This window comes from Acinonyx jubatus, chromosome C1 (assembly GCF_027475565.1).
Source record: "Acinonyx jubatus isolate Ajub_Pintada_27869175 chromosome C1, VMU_Ajub_asm_v1.0, whole genome shotgun sequence".
Lineage (NCBI taxonomy): Eukaryota > Metazoa > Chordata > Mammalia > Carnivora > Felidae > Acinonyx > Acinonyx jubatus.
Genome location: NC_069381.1, coordinates 95,597,846 through 95,618,053, shown reverse-complemented (window position 1 = coordinate 95,618,053; position 20,208 = coordinate 95,597,846). Strand labels below are relative to the sequence as shown.

At 36.3% G+C, this 20,208-nt stretch overlaps 1 protein-coding gene across 8 annotated transcripts in view; it reads left to right on the top strand.

The window, feature by feature from the left end:
* The window catches only part of PHTF1 (putative homeodomain transcription factor 1), an 89,043-nt gene that overhangs the window by 1,362 nt on the left and 67,473 nt on the right, over window positions 1–20,208 (top strand). For 4 of the 8 annotated variants that reach the window (XR_008295142.1, XR_008295141.1, XR_008295143.1 and 1 more), the window contains exon 4: window positions 19,145–19,174. The exons of 3 other annotated variants lie outside the window; for them this stretch is intronic. Coding sequence is in view for 1 of the 5 variants with exons in the window: in XM_053214629.1 (XP_053070604.1) it covers window positions 19,145–19,174 (30 nt within the window). In the remaining 4 variants the exon portion in view is untranslated. Of the gene's footprint in view, window positions 1–19,144; window positions 19,175–19,247; window positions 19,270–20,208 lie in introns of those variants that run through there. One more of the 8 variants, XM_053214633.1, reaches the window with a different exon arrangement.

Here is a 20,208-nt window from a genome sequence, read left to right as displayed (position 1 = left end):
GGAAGACAAAACACTGCAAGCAGAATGATAAATGACAGTTGACATTTGACCTCAATATCAGGGAAATAGGAGTGTGGTTGGTCTGTGATGAATTAGAAAGCAAATGTCCCCTACAAAGGGGGCTGTGGCTGCTTAACTCTCGTCAGTTTTATTCTGTGGCAATGCAGGCCAAGGACTGCCAGAGCCTCAGGAAGATGCTTTTTTATGCGAAATATCCAGACTTTTTTCAGAGCATCTTCCCTCCCCCCTGCCTTTCCGCCTCCTCCTCCACTTCCTCTTCCACCGTCTTCTCCCTCTTCTTCCTTTCTTTCTCCTTTTTCTCTTCCCGTGCAAGCTACATCACATCCATTTGTGGCCTGAATCACTTTTTCAATTACCGGTTTAGAGTGTGGTCTTAAGTTTTTCAGGTTCTTAAACTTTTTTCTACCCTGCTCTTAGAACTGAGCAGATTCATGGGGTTATTTCATGTTAACCAACCAAAAACTGATGTGTGATTCAGAATGCCAGTTTATTAACTTATAATAGGGGAGGGGAGGGTTAAATAATCTAATGCTCCAGAGTCAGGGTTGTGGTGTCAGTATGTACTGGGACAGGTGGGAGGTTGGTGCAAATTAGTCACGGGAGGGTTGCTTGGTAGCCAAATGTTATTGAATAGTCTTGAGAGATGTGGAAAAGCCTAAACCATCCCAGCCCCTAAAAGAATGTCTCTCCCTATTGACTTTAATACTTAGATCTACAGATTCAGGGTCTTACTTCCTTGGAAAGTGCTGAATAATGGCTGGCAGATTCTTCTTTTTGGACCTTGCTATTTTAAACATTTGTTGCAGATCCTTTATTAACACTTAAAAAATACATGTATGTGTGGGTGTAATACAATTTAATAGTTTTGTTTATAAGTCACATTGATTGCCCTGGGATGTTTAAATCTCTGGTGAAATACATTTAACCAACACTTGTAGGGTGCATAACAGGCCAGTCAACTACAAAGCTGTTAGAACTACATGGTACATGGCAAACTTTTACAGTTTTGTGCTGTCCTTGATTTTTTTTTTTTTATATTAAAGGGACATGGGGAAGGATGAATAAACTCCCACATTATATTTTGTAACTCTCTAAAATCCTGGCCTGTTAGTCTTTTGTGAGTTGCTGTAAAGTACTGATAGTAAGATGTAATGAAAAGAGCACAGAACTGGGAGCGAGATCCTCTTTTAGTGATCTCTAGCCTTGTGATCTTGAACAGCGCTGTAGTGTCTCTGGGTTTTGGTTTCTGTATCGTTAAAAAGATTTTATTGACTGCCTTCCCCTACCCAACTAAAGATTTTCTCAACTCTCATTTCCGTGCCATTTTATGCAGACCTTCCTTTTAGTATACCAAATCAAAAGTATTTGTTAACCTGTGCATCTTCATAGGCCTCAAAGCAGGAATTGTGTTTGCATCCCATTTTTAGAACCTCTTGATTCTTACTAGGACCTCAGTATCTGTTGCTCAGTGTAATTAACGCTGTCTATTATATATGTTGTTATTCATTGTTCTGTCACAAGGTAATCTACCTAACAACTCCTTAATGTATACTTTGAATTTAGCAGCAGTGGAAAGGATCAAATTAAAGACAACTCTAAAAATTTACTAAGCTAATGTACCAACATGTTCTAGGCTTTGAGAGTACAGTCAACAAGATATATATGAATTTCAGTCTAGTGGTGGTGGGAGAAGAGCCAAGGTATCTTTTCAAATATGTTTTCGTCTCAGACAAAAATGGACCAAAATATAGGACACAAAGTATTTAATGCAATTTAAAAATAGATTACACAAATATAAATATTTTTGGCAAAAAAATTAAAAAAAGAAAATTAAATAATAATATTGACATCAGATCACAGTACAATAAAATTAGAAATTACACAATACACGTATAATTCAAGAGGCAAGAATGTACAATAGGGAAAAGGCAGTCTCTTCAACAAATGGTCTGGGAAAACTGAACAGCTACACGCAAAAGAATGAAATTGGACTATTTTCTTTTTTTTTTTTTTTTAATTTTTTTAATGTTTATGTTTGAGACCGAGACAGAGCATGAACAGGGGAGGGTCAGAGAGAGAGGGAGACACAGAATCTGAAACAGGCTCCGGGCTCCGAGCTGTCAGCACAGAGCCCGATGCGGGGCTTGAACCCACGGACCGCGAGATCATGACCTGGGCCGAAGTCGGACGCTCAACCGACTGAGCCACCCAGGTGCCCCTGGACTATTTTCTTATACACAAAAATGAACTCAAAATGCATTAAAGACCTGAATGTGAGACCTGAAAACGTTAAGACTCCTAGAAGAAAACATAGCCAGTAATTTCTTTGGCATTGGCCTTAGAAATTCTAGACCTGTCTCCTCAGGCAAGGGAAACAAAAACAAATTTAAACGATTGAATCAGCATCAAAATAAAAGACTTTTACACAGCAAAGGAAACCATCAACAAAACAAAAAGGCAATCTGCTCAATGGGAGAAGATATTTGCAAATGATCTATCCAATAGGGGTTAACGTCCAAAGAACTCTTACAAGTCAAGACCAAAGAAGCAAATAATTGATTAAAAATGGGCAGAGGATCTGAAAAGACACTTTTCCAAAGAGGACATAAAAGTGGCCAACAGAAGCATGAACAGAAGCTTAACATTTCACCAGGAAAATGCAAATCCAAACCACAGTGAGATACCACCTCACACCAGTCAGAATGGCTAAAATAAAAAACACAAGACCCAGCAAGTACTGATGAAGATATGAAGAAAAAGGAACCTCGTTCACTGTTGATAGGAACGTAAATTGGTGTGGCCACTGTGGAAAACAGTACGCAGATTGCTCAAAAAATTAAAAATAGAATCACTACATGATCCAGTAATTTCACTACTGGGTATTTACCCAAAGAAAACAAAAACATTAATTTGAAAAATTGCATGCACCCTTGTGTTTATTGAAGCACCACTGACAATAGCCAAGATATAGAAGCAACCTAAATGTCCATCAATAGATGAATGGATTATATATATATATATAACATATATATATAGTGGATGGTCCAAGGTGGATGGACCTGGAGAGTATAATACTAAGTGAAATGAGTCAGAAAAAGAAAGACAAACACCACATGATTTCACTCATGTGGATTTTAGGAAACAAAAAAGGAGACCAAAGAGACTCTTAAATACAGAGAATAAACTGGTAGTTGCCAGAGGGGAGGTGGGTGGCAGGTGGGTGAAATAGATCAAGGGGATTAAGAGGATGCTTAGTGTGATAAGTAACATACAGAATTGTTGAATCATTACATTGTAACCTGAAACTGTATGTTAATTATACCTCAATAAAAAAGTAGTAAAACAGATTAAAAGGTTATTACCACTGAAAAGAGAAAAATTTGCAAATGTGGGAACATGGCAATAAAAATAGTGATTATTTCAGTTAAAAAAAACTTCAAAATTATAGAAGATGTAAATTAAAAAAAATCTTAACTTGGGTTATGAAAAGTGTATGAACTCTTCTGCAAACGTTTTCTGAGCTACTGTGTTTAAGGATTTTGCTAGGTGCTGAGCATAAGAGGAAAAGTACTTATGAACAGAAGTATAGTATTTGTTTAAGAGAAGAGCAAGTAGCCCTATCTGGTTGGAGTATAAGGTATATAGATGAGATGATAGGCCATAAATCAGTTTGGAGCTGACTTGAATGCTTTACTAAGAAATTTTCATACTATTCTGTAGAAAACAGAAAATTTTTCATGGTTTTCGAATAGAGGAGCCACATCGTGTTTGTGTTTTTGAAGAATAGACGTTACAACAAAATCTATGGAATGTTTCTGAAGTAATACTTGATAAAATTATATTACTCTAAAAATGTATATATGAACAAAAAAATGTCTAGATTGACTAGGAAGAGTTATAGAGATTCAAGTTAAAATATGAAGAATCTAGAGAAACAAAACAGTAATTCCAAGAAGGGAAAGAAATACCAAAAATAAAACAAAGGCAGTCATTATGTATTCTTCAATTGCTAAATATTTGTTGAGCACCTACCTACCATATGTCAGGTAGTAGACTAGGTACTAATGTCTACATAATGATGAGCAAAAACGCTCAGTATTTTTCTTTGCATGGAGCTTAAAGTGGGAGAGGAACAATAAAAATCCTCTTAGTGAATAAAAATTTGTAATAAATGCTAAGAAGGACAGCTGTTCTCTACAAACTATTATACTTACGACAAGGGAAATGGACTTAGTCAAGGTGGTCAGAGAAGCCTTCGCTAAGGAATTGATACTTCAAATGAGATCTGAAGGATGAATAGCAATTAATTAAGTCAAGAACAGATATACTACAGAAACCTACAGAAACTCTTTCAGAAAACAGGAGGAAGTACACTTCTCAACTCATTTTATGAGCCGTATTATCCTGATTCTAAAGCCAGACAAAGACATCACAAGAAAATTCATTGTGAACGTAGGTGTGAAATATTTAAGAAAAGATTAGCAAACCAAATTCAACAACATATAAAATGGACTATCTACTGGGAACAAGTGGGGTTTATCCTAGGAATGAACATTGGTTTAACATTTGAAAATAAATTAATATACCATATTAATTGAATAAAGGACAAAACTGCATGATCTCATTAGAGACAGAAAAAGCATTGGACAGAATTTAATGCCCATTAACAATAAACTAGAAATAAAAAGTCATTTCCTCTAAAAAAAAAAAAAAAAAAAAGTAATTTGCTCCTAAAATCAGGAACAAAGCAAGGAAGTCTGCTCTCACCACAGCTATTTAACATTGCTAACCAGTGCTGTAAGGGAAGGAAAAGAAATAAAAAGCATTGAGATAGAAAAGAAAAAATTGCCTTCATTCCTGATATGTACCCATATTTAGGAAATCCTAAGGCACCTACAAAAAATTACTAACATTAGCAAATGAGTATAGCAAGGTCTTTAGAATCCAGGTCAATAAACAGAAGTCATGTATTTTTAAAAACCAGCAATGACTAATCCAAAAGTGAAATTAAGAAAAGGATTCATTCAAATAGCTAAAAAAGAATACAGTACTTAGGAATAAGTTTAACATAGAAAGTATAAGACCTGTCCACTGAAAGCTACAAAACATTGCTAAGAGAAATTAAAGATCTAAATAAATAGAGTAACATTTCACGTTCATGATCTGAAAGACTCAATATTGTTAAGTTTATTGTTAAGGTGGCAATTCTCTGCAAATGCGTCTACAGATTCAATATAATCCTTTCAAAATTCCAATAGCCTTTTTTTTTTCTTTTTTGGTAGAAATTGATGAGCTAAGTCTAAAATCAATAAAGAATGCAGAGGTCTTAGAATATTCAAAACAAGTTTAAAAATAAGAAAGACTTGGAGTACTTACATTACTGGATCTCAAAATTTACTATAAAGCTATAGTAATCCAGGAAATATAGTATTGGCATGAGTAATAAATAGATCAGTGCAACAGGATAGAGTATCTAGAAATAAATCCTTATGGTTTTGATAAGTTGGTTTTTGACAAAGATGCCAAAGCATTTCAAGGGAGAAATGATAGTGTTGTCAACAAATTGCACTGGAACAATTGGATATCCACATGTATAAAAATGAGCTTTGATTTTTACCTCACACCACACACAAAAACCAATTAAAATGGACCATACACTTAACTGTAAAATCTAAAGTATAGATTTTCTAGAAGAAAAGATAGAAGATCTTTGTGACCTTGGAATAGGACAGATTTCTTAAAAACATATCTATAGAGGAAAGATTGATAAGTTGGGCTTCATAAAAATTTAAAATTTATCTTCAGAATATCCCATTGAAAAATGAAAGCAAGCCATATGCTGGGAGAAAATATTATACATATATATAACGTGTGTGTGTGTGTATATAATACAGTGTTTGTATAATATATAAAGAACTCTTACAACTCAGTAAGAAAACTACAACTCATCAAAAAACCCAATATAAAAATGGGCAAAATACTTGAGTAGATATTTCACCAAAGAAAGCATATGAATGGTTAATGAGCACAAGAAAAGATGCTCAACATTATTAGTCATTAGGGAAGTACAAATTAAAACCATAGGGAGATACTACCATTAACTTGTTAGACTGGCATGCAGGAATTAGAATGCTTGTACAATGCTGGTGGAAATGGAAAGTGGAAAATAGTTTGGTGGTTTCTTAAAAAATTAAACCTGTACTTCACATATGACCTAGCATTTCCATTTCCACTCCTGGGGATCTATCCAGGAAAAATAAAAACATACGAGCACATGCAAATGTTCATAGCAGTACTGTTCATAATCGCCAAAAACTAGAAAAAATTCCAAATGTCTATCAGTTGGTAGGTGGATAAACAAATGTGTTTTATCTATGCAATGGGATACAACTCAGTTAAAACTATTAATATAGGGAAGCCTGGGTGGCTCAGTTGGTTAAGTGTCATGGTTTGTGAGATCGAGCCCAGCATAGGGTTCTGTGCTATCAGTGCAGAGCCTCCTTAGGATTCTCTCTCTCCCTCTCTCTCAGTGCCTCTCCCCTGCTCACACACTCACGTGTGCATGTGTGTTCTTTCTCTGTCTCTCTCTCAAAATAACCCCCCAAAACTATTAATACATGTTACAACATAGATGAACCTCAAAAATGTTATGCTATGTGAAAGGAACCAGACACAAAAGACTATATATTGTGTAATTCAGTTTATGTGAAATTTCTACAAGAGGCAAATCTATAGATTAGAAAGCAGATTAGTGGTTGCCTGTGGCTGGGGGATAGGAACAGAGACTTATTGCCATTCTTGCTTTTGAGTTGATGGAAATGTTCTTAAGCTTGAATGTGATGATAGTTGCACAACTATATAAATACACTAGAAATCTAAGTTCGTTAATTACTAAAAACTACACACCTAAAAATGGGTGAGTTTTATAATATGTGAATTATATCTCAATATAGCTATTTTCTTAAGTCACACCAATAGAAAAAAATAGGAGAAATCATAATGTTATACACAAGAATTTCATACATATTCCCAATGACAATTGTCTTCTAAAATTTCTTAATTGGGAGAATATATTGAATTTAAGGTCTAACATTATTTTCAGTGATGAAGCTCACCTTAGTCACTCCCATATCCCTTGGGATATATTTGCTAAGATGAGCATTCTAATTAATATTGGTTTTTCTTTTTATTTATTTTTTATTTAAAAATTTAAAAAAATTTAATGTTTATTTCTGAGAGAGCGATAGTGCATACGTGCATACAAGTGGGGGAGGGGCAGAGAGAAAGGGAGATGCAATTCGAAATAGGCTCCAGGCTCTGAGCTGTCAATACAGAGCCCCACAAGGGGCTTGAACCCATGAACTGTGAGGTCATGACCTGAGCTGAAGTCGGGCGCTTAACTGACTGAGCCACCCAGGTGCACTTATTTTTTTTTTAATGTTTATTTATTTTTGACAGAGAGAGAGAGAGAGAGAGAGAGACAGAGCATGAGTGGGGGAGGGGCAGAGAGAGAGGGAGACACAGAATCCGAAACAGGCTCCAGCCTCTGAGCTGTCAGCACAGAGCCTGACGCGGGGCTCGAACTCACAGACCACTAGATCATGACCTGAGCCGAAGTCGGACACTCAACCGACTGAGCCACCCAGGCACCCCCAGGTGCACTTATTTAAAATTTTTTTTAAGTTTTAATTTAAATTCTATTTAGTTAACATATATAATATTAGTTTCAGGTGTACAATACAGTGACTCAACACTCTCATACATCATCCAGTGCTCATCACAAGCACCCTCCTTAATCCCTGATTTAACCCATCCCTTCACCCACCTCCCCACTGTTAACCATCAGTTTGTTCTGTATAGTTAAGAGTCTATTTCTTGGTTTATCTCTCTCTCTCTTTTTTTTCCCTTTGTTCATCTGTTTTGTTTTCTCAAAGTCTACATGACTTCATGACTACCGTGAAATCATATGGTGTTTGTCTTTCTTTGACATATTTCACCTAGCATAATATTCTCTAGCTCCATCAATGTTGTTGCAGATAGCAAGATTTCATTCTTTTATAGGGCTGAGTAATATTCCATTGTATATATATACACATCATGCCACATCTTCTTTATCCATTCATCAGTTGATGGACACTTGGGCTGTTTCCATGATTTGGCTATTGTACGTAATGCTACTATCAATATCAGGGTGCATGTATCTCTTTGCATTATTTTTTTTATTTAAAAAAATTTTTTTTAATGTTTATTTTTGAGAGAGAGAGACAGAGAGAGACAGAGTGCAAGCAGGAGAGGGATAGAGAGAGAGGGAGACACAGAATCTGAAGCAGGCTCTAGGCTCTGAGCTGTTAGCACAGAGCCTGACACGGGGCACAAACCCGTGAACTGCGAGATTATGACCTGAGCCGAAGTCGGATGCTTTAACCAACTGAGCCACCCAGGTGCCCCTGCGTTATTATTTTATTCTTTGGTTTTTTTTCCTAATTAATATTAGAATAATGAAACTCAGTGTTTGAAAATGATATGATTTTATACCTAGAATATTTTTATTTTTATGCCTACAAAATTTTAAAAGGCTAATAATCATAAACACAAAAGTGACTTCAACTGTGTTTGTAATGTTTTATTTCTTAAGCTGGATGGTAGGGACATGACAGATGAGATTCCTGATTGAAGATGATGATTTAAATATGTGCCATGATCCCCATCTGATTTCTTCTGACATCCCTCTAAAATTACAATGAATAAGGGGCACCTGGGTGGCTCAGTCAGTTAAGTGCCCAACTTCAGCTCAGGTCATGATCTCATGGTTCATGGGTTCGAGCTCTGCATCGGGCTCTGTGCTGACAGCGCGGAGCCTGGAGCCTCCTTCAGAGGTTCTCTGCCTCTCCCCCGCTTGTACTCTGTCTCTCTCTCAAAAATAAACAAACATTAAAAAAAAATTTTTTTTTAATTATAATGAATAGGAAAAAGATATCGGCCCTCAAGGTTTAAAAGAATGGGAGAGAAGACTATAAGTCAGAGCTATTAACACAATTTTGAAAGTTGGAAAGTGAAGAAAGTAAAAATATAAGTGTCTGTAATAGGGAATGCCAGTAGGAAACGAGTGAGCTTTCTGTTGAAAACTCCTCTATTTAATTTCTAAAAGACTTAGGAATTAATGAGGTGGAACTGGATTGTTTGAGCTTATTTATAAGTGTCAGTCGATCTGTCCCCAGATCATTTTCCTTATTCTACATGGTCACGTAGATACCCTTATCTTCCCCTGACAGAAGGTTGGATTGAAGCTTGCTTTCTGGAGAGGCTGAGCCAGAGAAGTTCTGGATTCTGGAACACCAGACACAAAGTTAGAGTGGTGTGAAATACTGCACTAATAATGGAGATTAAGTAGAAATCTGGTGGCCAGGTTTATAATCTCCAACAGAAGACTGGGATTGCCTTTTGCAGAAACTGGCCAGCTAAGAAGACCTAAACATACTGGAAATGAAATGGCTGTTTATGGTGAGGCCTGCTGTTTAACAAGCTTCACTCTTTGCACACTGAGCTCACATTCAGCATGTTAGTGCCTCACTTTTTTTTTTTTTTAATGTTTATTTATTTTTGAGAGAGAAAGAGAAAGAGAACAGGAGGGGTAGAGACAGAGGGAGACAGAAGATCCAAAGCAGGCTCTGTGCTGAGAGTGGACAGCCTGATGCAGGACTTGAACCCACAAACCTCAAGATCATGACCTGAACTGAAGTTGGATGCTTAACTGACTGAGCCCCCCCAGGCGTCCGTTACTTTTAAATGTAAATGGATAGTTGAAGATCATCAAATATTTGAGACCTAAAGAAAAAGAAGGAAAGAGATAAAAGAAATGACAAAGGAATCCTAAGAATGCTATTTTTAAAGATATAATTAATATATATAAAGAACTGTATACTTAAAAAAAAAGAAAAAGAAAAAATGGACTGAGGATGAAAAAGTAAGAGAACCAGAAAGCAAAAGTAACCAATAAGCTTAGTAGAAAAGTTGGAAGGTAAAGTTGCAGCTATTTCTCTGAAAAATTATACAAAAAAAAACCAAACAAACCAAAAAACAAGGAAAAAGACAATAGAGGGGAGCCTGGGTGGCTTAGTTAAGCATCTGACTTCATCTCACATCATGATCTAGCAGTTTGTGAGTTTGAGCCCCACATCGGGCTCTTTGCTGACAACTTGGAACCTGGAACCTGCTTCAGATTCTGTGTCTCCCTCTCTCTCTGCCCCTCTCCCACTCATACTCTTTCTCTCTCTATCTCTAAAATAAATAAATGTTAAAAAAATTAAAAAAAAAAAGAAGAAAATAGGAAAGTGAGTACAGTTCATAATGGAAGCCTGACAGCTAATAGATAGATGTTCCAGAAAAAAGGAAAGACATGGAGGGGAAGAAATTATCAAATAAATAATACCTTTCCCAGAACTTAAATACACACATTTCCAAATTGGAAGAATTTTTAAAAATATCTATATTAGTTATAGGTATATTACACACTGATTTGACGTTTGTATAAATTATAAAATGCACCATGATAAGTGCAGTTAGCATTTGTCACCATAAAAGTATGATATTCTTGACTGTATTCACTATGCTGTACTTGACATCCCCGTGACTTACTCATTTTATAACTGGAAGTTTGTACCTTTTAATCCCCCTCACCTGTTTTGCCCAGCCCCAATCCTCCTTTCCTCTGGCAACCCCCATTTATCCTCTGTATTTGTAAGTCTCTTTTTGTAATTTGTTTGTCCATTTGTTCTTTAGATTCTACACATAAGTGAAGTCATGTATTTTTTGTCTGACTTAACTGCACTTAGCTCTAGGTCCATCCATGTTGCCCTAAATGGCAGTATTTCATTCTTTTTTTTTTTTTTTAATGGCTCACTAATATTCCATTGTATGTATTTACCATATCTTTATTCATGCAGCTATCAGTGGACACTTAGGTTGCTTCCATATCTAGGCTGTTCTCAGTAACACTGTAGCAAACATAGGGTTGCATATATCTTTTTTTGAATTAGTGTTTTTGTTTTCTTCAGGTATACACCCAGAAATAGAATTGCTGGATTAGATGGAATTTCTCCTAAGTTTCTGAGGAACCTCTATACTGTTTTCTGTAGTAGTAGTGGCCGCACCAGTTTGCATTCCCACAAACATTGCACAAGGGTTCCCTATCTCCACAACTTTGCCAACACCTATTATTTCGTCTTTTTGATACTAGCCATTCTGACGGGTGTGAGATGACATCTCATTGTGGTTTTGATTTGCTTCCCTGGTAATCAGTGATTTTGAACATCTTTTCATGTGTCTATTGGCCATCTGTGTATGTATTTGGAAAAATGCCTATTTAGTTTCTCTGCCCATTTTTTAATTGGATTTTATTTAGTTTTTTGGTATTGAATTCTGTGATTATTTATATATTTTGGATATTATTCCCTTATTGAATATATTATTTGCAGATATTGTCTCCCATTCAGTAAATTGCTTTTTCATTTTGTTGATGGTTTCCTTCACTGAGCAAAAGCTTTTTATTTTGGTGTAGTCCCCCTGTTTATATTTGCTTTTGTTGTCCATGCCCAAGGAGACATATTAATAAGTATGTTGCTAAGACCAGTGTCTAAGAGTTTACCACTTATGTTTTCTTTTACGAGTTTTATGGTTTCAGGTCGTATATTTAGGTCTTTAATGCATTTTGAGTTTATCTTTGGATGTGGTGGAAGAAAGTGGTCGAGTTAAATTCTTTTTCCTGTAGCTGTCCAGTTTTCCCTAACCATTTATTGAAGAGACTCTTTTTCTCATTGTGTAGTCTTGCTTCCTTTGTTGTAGATGAATTGACCATACAAGTGTGGGTTTATTTCTAGGCCCTCTATTCTGTTCCATTGATCTATGGTTTGTTTTTGTGCCAGAACCATACTGTTTTCATGACTATAGCTCTGTAGTATACTTTGAAATCTGGTATTCTGATACCTCCAGCTTTGGTTTTCTTCTCAAGGTTGCTTAGGCTATTTGAGGTCTTTTGGGGCTCCATACAAATTTTAGGATTAGTTTTTTCAGGTTCTGTGAAAAATGCTATTGCTATTTTGATTGGGATTGCCCTGAATCCATAGATTGCTTTGGATAGTATGGACATCTTAACAGTACTATCCCAATTCGTGAGCCATGGCATATCTGTTCATTTATTTGTGTCATCCTCAGTTTCTTTAATCAGTGGCTTAAAAGTTTTTGAATACAGGTCTTTCACCTCCTTGGTTAAATTTGTTCCTAGGTATTTTATTCTTTTTGATGAAATCAACAGTGAGTTTGTTTTAAAATTTCTCTTTCTGTAGTAGTTATTGGTAGAGAGAAATGCAACAAATTTTTGTATATTAACTTTATGCCCTACAACTTTACTGAATTCATTTATTCTAATAGTTTTGGGCAGAGTCTAGGATTTTCTAGATATAATATGTAATCTTCAAATAAGGATGGTTTTACTCCTTCCTTACCAATTTGGATGCCTTTTATTTCTTTTTCTTGTCTGATTGCCACAGCTAGGAGGTCCAGTCAGTACTGTGTTGAATAAAAGTGGTGAGAGGGGACATCCTTGTCTTGTTCCTGATCTTAGAAGGAAAGCTTTCAGCTTTTTACTGCTGATATGATATGAGCTGTGGGTTTGTCGTAGATGGCCTTTCTTATGTTGCTGAAAGGATCTTTTGAGCGATTAACACCTTTACTAAGGAGCAGTATCATATTTCAGAACTTAATTAAAGTCTACCTTGTTTCTCCTGTGAGTCTCTTTTACTATTCTCACACCAAACACTTTGCTGTGTCACCAACCATGTGGAAGTTTTCCCCAACACCATGCACTTCTCCCTGAAACCACCCAGGAGTCCTACAATCTAACTCAGCTCTGACACTGTCTACCTGGAGATAGTGTCAGCTCCCACACGTTAAAGGCTCAGTCCCACTTTGGATACCAGTCGTAAGTAGTAGGTCCCCAGGTTCCCCACAACTTTCTGTCCTACTTGGCTACAAATCAGGTTCCCATGATCTGCTCCTCAGGTTTGATTAATTTGCTAGGGTGGCTTACAGAACTCAGAAACACTTACTTAGATTCACAAGTTTACTAAAGGATATCATAACGGATGCAGATGAACAGCCAGATAAAGAGATACAGAGGGCAAGGTCTGGGAGGATCCAGAGCATAGGAGCTTCTGTGCCTGTGGAGTTGGGGTGCATCACCTTCCTGGTGTGGATGTGTACAACAACCTGGATGCGCTTTGAACCCCATACTATGGGGGTTTTCATGCTGAGTTTATTAACCAAGTATAAGGCACCACCTGAAGATATATTCAGGTCTTCAGAGTTTCAAAACCTTATGTCCCCTTTCAGAAAGCATGGGAAGACATGTAGTGTATTGGAATGAAATGAGTAACCCATAAAAGGGGAATCCATAGTACCAGGAAACAGGATAGCCAGCACAGAGAGAGGTTAAGGGAATTCCAGGATAATTAAGAGGTGTCCCAGGTTGGCAGTTTATATCAGGCCTAGAAAGCAATGAGACCAGAAAGAAGCAAGAGGACAGAAAACTGTGATACAGACATCTTCCAGGGGGAAAGAAAGAAACTGGTATTTGTTGTGTTTTAGCATATTTGGAGCAGATTTGTAACACTTATAGGGAGTTACAAGATGAATTAGTAATGTATATGCAGAAAATTAAGTGAGTGAGAAAATGAGGCTTGCCATATATGGCCTTTATTATGTTGAGGTACATTCCCTCTATACCCACTTTGTTGAGAGTTTTTATCATAAATGGATGTTGAATTTTGTCAACATGCTTTTTTTTTTGCATCTGTTGAGATGATAGGATCATTTTGATCTTTAATTTTGTCAATGTCATATATTACATTGATTTGTGCATGTTGAACCATCCTTGCATCCCTGGAATAAATCCCACTTGGTTGTGGTGTATGATCCTTTTGATTTATTGTTGAATTCAGTTTGCTAATATTTTTTCTGAGAATTTTTGTATCTGTGTTTATCAGGGATATTGGCCTATTATTTTCTTGTAGTGTCCTTGTCTGTGTTAGTATTACGGTAATGCTGGCCTCATAAAATGAGTTTGGAAGCATTCCCACCTCTTCTAATTTTTGAAAGAGTTTGAGAAGGATTGGTATTAATTCTTTGAATGTTTGGTAGGTAGAATTTACTAGTGAAGCCATCTGGCACAGGAATTTTTTTTTAATGTATAATATTTTTTAAGTTTATTTATTTTGAGAGAGAGAGAGCATGAGTAGGGGAAGGGCAGAGAGAGGGAGAGAGAGAGAATCCCAAGCAGGCTCCATGCCATCAGCATAGAGCCTGATGTGGGGCTTGAACTCATGAACTGTGAGATCATGACTTGAGCCGAAACCCAAGAGTCGGATGCTCAACTGACCAAGCCACCCCGGTGCCCCTACAGGAATTTTTTTTGACTGGGAGGATTTTGATTACTGATTCAGTCTTCTTACTATTAATCAGTCTGTTCAAATTTTCTATTTCTTCCTGATTCAGTTTTGGGAGGTTGTGTTTCTAGGAGTTTATCCTTTTAGGCTGCCCAATTTGTTGGTATATAATTGTTCATGTTAGTTTTTTGGTTTTTTTTTGTTTTTTTTGATCCTTTTTTCTTATGGTATCTGTTGTAACATCTCCTCTTTCATTTCTGGTTCTGTTTATTTGAGTCCTCTCACCCCTGCCCCCACCTTGGTAAGTCTAAAGGTTTATTTTGTTTATCTTTTAAAAGAAACTAGCTCTGGGTTTATTGGTCTTCTCTATTATCTTTTTAGTCTCTATTTCATTTATTTCTGCTCTGATATTTGCTGGTTTCCTTCTACTAACTTTGAGCTTGCTTGTTCCTCTTTTCTAGTTTCTTGAGATGTAAAGTTAAAGTGTTAATTTGTTAGGGTTCTTTACTAATGTAGGTTGGCATTTATTACTATGAACTTCCCTCTTAGGATTGCTTTTGTTTCATCCCCTAAGTTTTGGTATGTTGTATTTTTATTTTCATTTGTTCTCAAAGTTTTAAATATCTCTTTTGACTTCTTCTTTGACTCATTGGTTATTAGCACGTTGTTTAATCTCCACATACATAATTTCATTCTTCTTAAATTTTATTAGACTTGTGGCCTAATATGATCTATCCTGGAGAATTTTTTATGTACACTGGATAATGTATATTCTGTTGCTTGTGGATGGGATGTCCTGCACATATCTGTTAAGTCCATCGTATCTAATGTGTCTTTTGAGGCCAGTGTTTCCTCATTACCTTTAATTTTTATTCCATTTATTTAAACTAATAGAAAAATCCAGTTAACCCATTTCTCCCACCCTTACCCCCAGCTCTTGCAACCACCAATCTGTTTTGTGTATCTATGAGCTTGGTTTGTTTGTATTGTTTTGTTTATTTATTTGTATTTACTTATTTTTATTAAAAAAATTTAAAAAAATGTTTAATTATTTTTGAGAGAGTGCAAACCAGGGATGGGCAGAAAGGGAGACAGAATCTAAAGCAGCCTCAGGCTCTGAGCTGTCAGCACAGAGCTTGACGTGGGGCTTGAACTCACAAGCAGTGATATCATGACCTGAGCTGAAGTCGGACGCTTAACCAACTGAGCCACCCAGGCGCCCGTGTTTTGTTTTTTTTAGATTCCACATTTAAGATAGATCAGAAGTTATTTGTCTTTCTCTGACTTATTTCACTTAGCATAATGCCCTAAGGTCCATCCGTGTTGTTGCAAAAGGCAAGATCTCACAGCCCACAGCTAACATTATTCTCAATGGTGAAGAGCTGGAAGCTTTTCCTCTAAGACCAGGAACAAGACCGGATGCCCATTTTTTTCACTTTTACTCAACATAGTATTGGAAGTCCCAGCCGGAACAATTAGGCAAGAGAAAGAAATACAAGGCATCCAAATCAGAAAGGAAGAAGTAAAACTGTTACTTTTTGCTGATGATATTATATCATATTTAGAAAACCCTAAAGATTCCACCAAAGACAATGATAATAAATGAATTCAATAAAGTTGCAGGATACAAAATCAATACATAGAAATCTGTTGCATTTCTCTATACTAAGAACAATCACAACAAGAAAAAAACACAATGAGAATATACCATTTGTAAATATTGATGCACCCAATGTAGGAGCACCCATATATATAAAGCAAATATAAATAGACTGAAAGGGAGAAATAGACAACGATACAGTAATCATTGGGAGCTTCAGTACCCTACTTTCAGCAATGGATATATCATCCAGAGAGAAAAATCATCAAGGAAACATTGGACTTGAATAGACCGTATAGAACTAACAGACATCGAAAGAACATTCTGTCCAACAGCAGCAGCAGTGCACATTCTCTTCAAGCACACATGGAAACTTCCCCAGGATAGATCATACGTTAGGTCATAAAACAAGTCTTAACAAATTTAAGAAGATTGAATATATTTCAGGTACCTTTTCTGACCACAGTGGTATTAAATTAGAAATCAATAACAGGAGGAAAACTAGAAGATTCACAAATATGTGGAAATTAAACAGTGTACTCTTGATCAACTGATAGGTCAAAGAAGAAATCAAATGAAATGAAACAATGAAAATGAAAAATTTTATAAATTAACAATGAAGTATTCAAAAAGAAATTAAGAAAACAATTCCATTTACAATAGCATCAAAAGAATAAAATATTTAGGAATACATTTAACCATAGAGGTGACAGATCTATACACTGAAAACTATGAAACATTGATGAAAGACACTGAAGAAGACACAACTAAATGGAAAGATATCTCATGTTCATGGATTGGAAGAATTAATATTGTTAAAATATCCGTATTACCCAAAGGGATCTACCAATTAAAACAATCTATCAAAATTCTCATGGCGTTTTTTGCAGATGGAGAAAAACCAAGCCTAAGATTCATATGGAACTCCAAATAGCTAAAACAGGCATTAATTAAGAGCAAAGCTGGAGGCATCACACTTTCTGATTTCAAGTTTTATTACAAAGCTGTAGTAATCAAAACACTATGATACTGGCATAAAAGACACCTGAATAAATGGGACAAAAGAGAGACCTCAGAAATAAAACCATGTGTACATAGTCAGCTAATCTTTGGCTAAGGTGCTAAAAACATATAATGGGAAAAGGAGTCTCTTCAATAATGATGCTGGGAAAACAGCTGGATATGCTGGATAGGTATATCCATGCAGAAGAATGCAATTGGACCTTTATTTTATACCATACATAAAAATCAACTCAAGATGAATTAAAGACTTAAATGTAAGTCTTTATAACTTCTAGAAGAAAGCAGGGGAAAACTTCCTTGACATTGGTCTTGGCAATGAGTTTTTTGGATTTGACAACAAAAATAAGGCAACAAAATCAAAAGTAACAAGTAGGACTACATCAAACTAAAATGTTTTTGCCTAGCAAAGGAAGCAATCAACAAAGCATAAAGGCAACCTGTGGAATGGGAGAAAATATTTGTAAACCATATATCTGATAAGGGGTTAATATTCAAAATATACAAGGAACTCCTACAACTCAATAGTTAGAAACAAGTAATGCAATTAAAAACAAAGGACCTGAACAGATATTTTTCCAAAGAAGATATATTTACCAATGGCTTTATGAACAGGTGTTTAGCATCACGAGTCATCAGGGAAATGTAAATCAAACCCACAATGAGATATCACCTCCTACCTGCCAGGATGACTCTTATCAGAAAGTCAAAACCTGGGTAGCTCAGTCGGTTAAGCATCCGACTCTTGGTTTTCGCTCAGGTCATGATCTCGTGCATGGTTCATGAGTTCAAGCCCTGCACCGGGTTCTGCGCTGATAGTACAAAGCCTGCTTGGAATTCTCTCCCCCTCTTCCTCTCTCTCTCTCTGCCCCTCCCCCTCTCTCTATCTCTCAAAATAAATAAGTAACCTTAAAAAAAAATAAAGTCAAAAAATAGTTAAGTGTTGGTGAGAATGTAGAGAATAGGTAACTTTTATGTACTGTTGGTGGGAATGTAAATTGGTATAGCCATTATGGAAAACGTTATGGAGGCTTTTCAAAAAATTAAAAATAGAACTACCATTTGATCCAGATATCCCTTTTCAGGGTATTTGTCCAAAGGAAATAAAATCATTATCTTGAAGAGATCTCTGCACCCCCATGTTCATGGTATTATTCATAGTAGCCAAGCTATGAAAACAACCTAAGTGTTCATTGATGGATGAATTAATAAGGAAAATGTGTTATGTATTTGTGTGTGTGTGTATAATGGAATATTACTCAATCTTAAAAAAAAAAAAAGGAAATCCTGCCATTTGCAGTAACATGGATGAACCTGAAGAGCATTATGCAAAGTGTAACAGGCCAAACACAGAAAGCAAATACTGCACAATCTCACATGTGGAATGTAAACAAGTTAGACTCATAGAAACAGAGTAGAATAGTCACCAGGTGTTAAGAGATAGAGGAAATGGAGAGATGTTGGTCAGAAGGTACAAACTTTTACTCATAAGGTAAATAAGTTCCAGAGAGCTAACATACAGTATGATGACTATAGTTAATAATACTGTATTATATACTTGAATTGGAAATCAAGCATTCCTAGCATACAAAAAAAAAAAAATGGCAACTATGTGAGGTGATTGGATATGTTAATTAGCTTGATTCACAATGTCAATGTATATGGAAATGTCACATTGTACACCTTAAATATATACAATTTTTGTCAATTATACCTCAGTTAAGGGAGGGGGAAAAAAAATGAGGCAGTTACAATTACAGGACAAACAAAATTTCTAAGAAAAGAGATGTCATCATTGATTACTTGGCTTAGCCAGTAACAATATTTATGTAATCACATCACTCTAAACATCAATCACTGATTTAATTAAAACTGGGGTAAAACTGTATCTGGGGGGAAACTATAGTTTGCGAGGGCATGGGTATGTGTGTTCGGCGGTACAATAATCATCATTAATACCTAGCATGTAGTATGTGCCTGGCATTATCCTAAGCACCACCTACGCACTCCTGATCTTTCCTTACTGCAATCCTATAGAAGTAGATGTATTATTCTCGCTTTACAGGCTAAGAAAGCTGTCTCTTCATCTACAATGGTAAGAAATGAATGGATAGTACCTAAAGTCGATGAAAGCGCTGTACACATCTTATTTAGAAATAAGAAAGAATAATGAGGAATTAGGAATTAGGGGTAAGGAAGGGTATTTTTTTTATTAGCCTCATAATATAAGTATTGCAGTAAAGATTTAATTTAGAAGAATTTACTGTCCAAAAAAGAGAAAATGAACTTCCTTGGGTAATAAGATAGATGTATATATGTAATACATTTGAGATAAATGGATAGTTTGATAGACATAGAGGTATATGAATGGTTATGAATATGCCATTGTCTTTTATTTATACCAGTCCAGTAGCAAAACCCCTCAAATCTCATCAACATTTAGGCATGAACTTTGGAGTTCACTAGACTTAAATGTGTATTATCTTATCTTTGTTTTCCTAATTATTCAGTTCCCTACCTGTTAAAACATTGTTATGTCTCCACCTATTGTCATGGGACTTGCAGTGCCTTCCTGTGGGAGGAGAATCCTTCCCTGCCCCACAGATTTCCAGCTTGGCAAGTGGGGTGTGAGCAGAATGTGACCTTCCTTCCTTTGACCCAGTCCTGTCCTTTCTCATGCCTTCTCCATCCTGTGAGAAGCCGGAGTGCCAAAGCTGGGGTTTGAATTCTTCTGTGGCTTCGTCTTCCCACTGACCCCACATTTTCGATTACCAAGACCTCTGGATTCTGTCTTCTAAAACTTTTGACGATGAATACTTTTCCCAATTTATGTTTCTAATTCCCTGGACTGATCTGTTTGCACTCGTCTGTCTGCACGCTGCTGCCTGCAGGCCAAATCCGCGGGAGCACTGCACTGCGGACCTCTGTGTTTTACATATTTATTGTCCGTGCCTTGGTCAGCTGTAGTGCAATTGTGGCTGAGGTCAGTAGTTGCCACAGAGATGGTGGAGTCCGCAAGGCCTACAATGCCGTCTGGCCTTTTACAGATAGGTTATCCACTCTTCATCTAAATTACTGGAACAGCCTTTTTTTTTTTTTTTTTTTTAAAACTCCGTTCTCTCTGCCCAG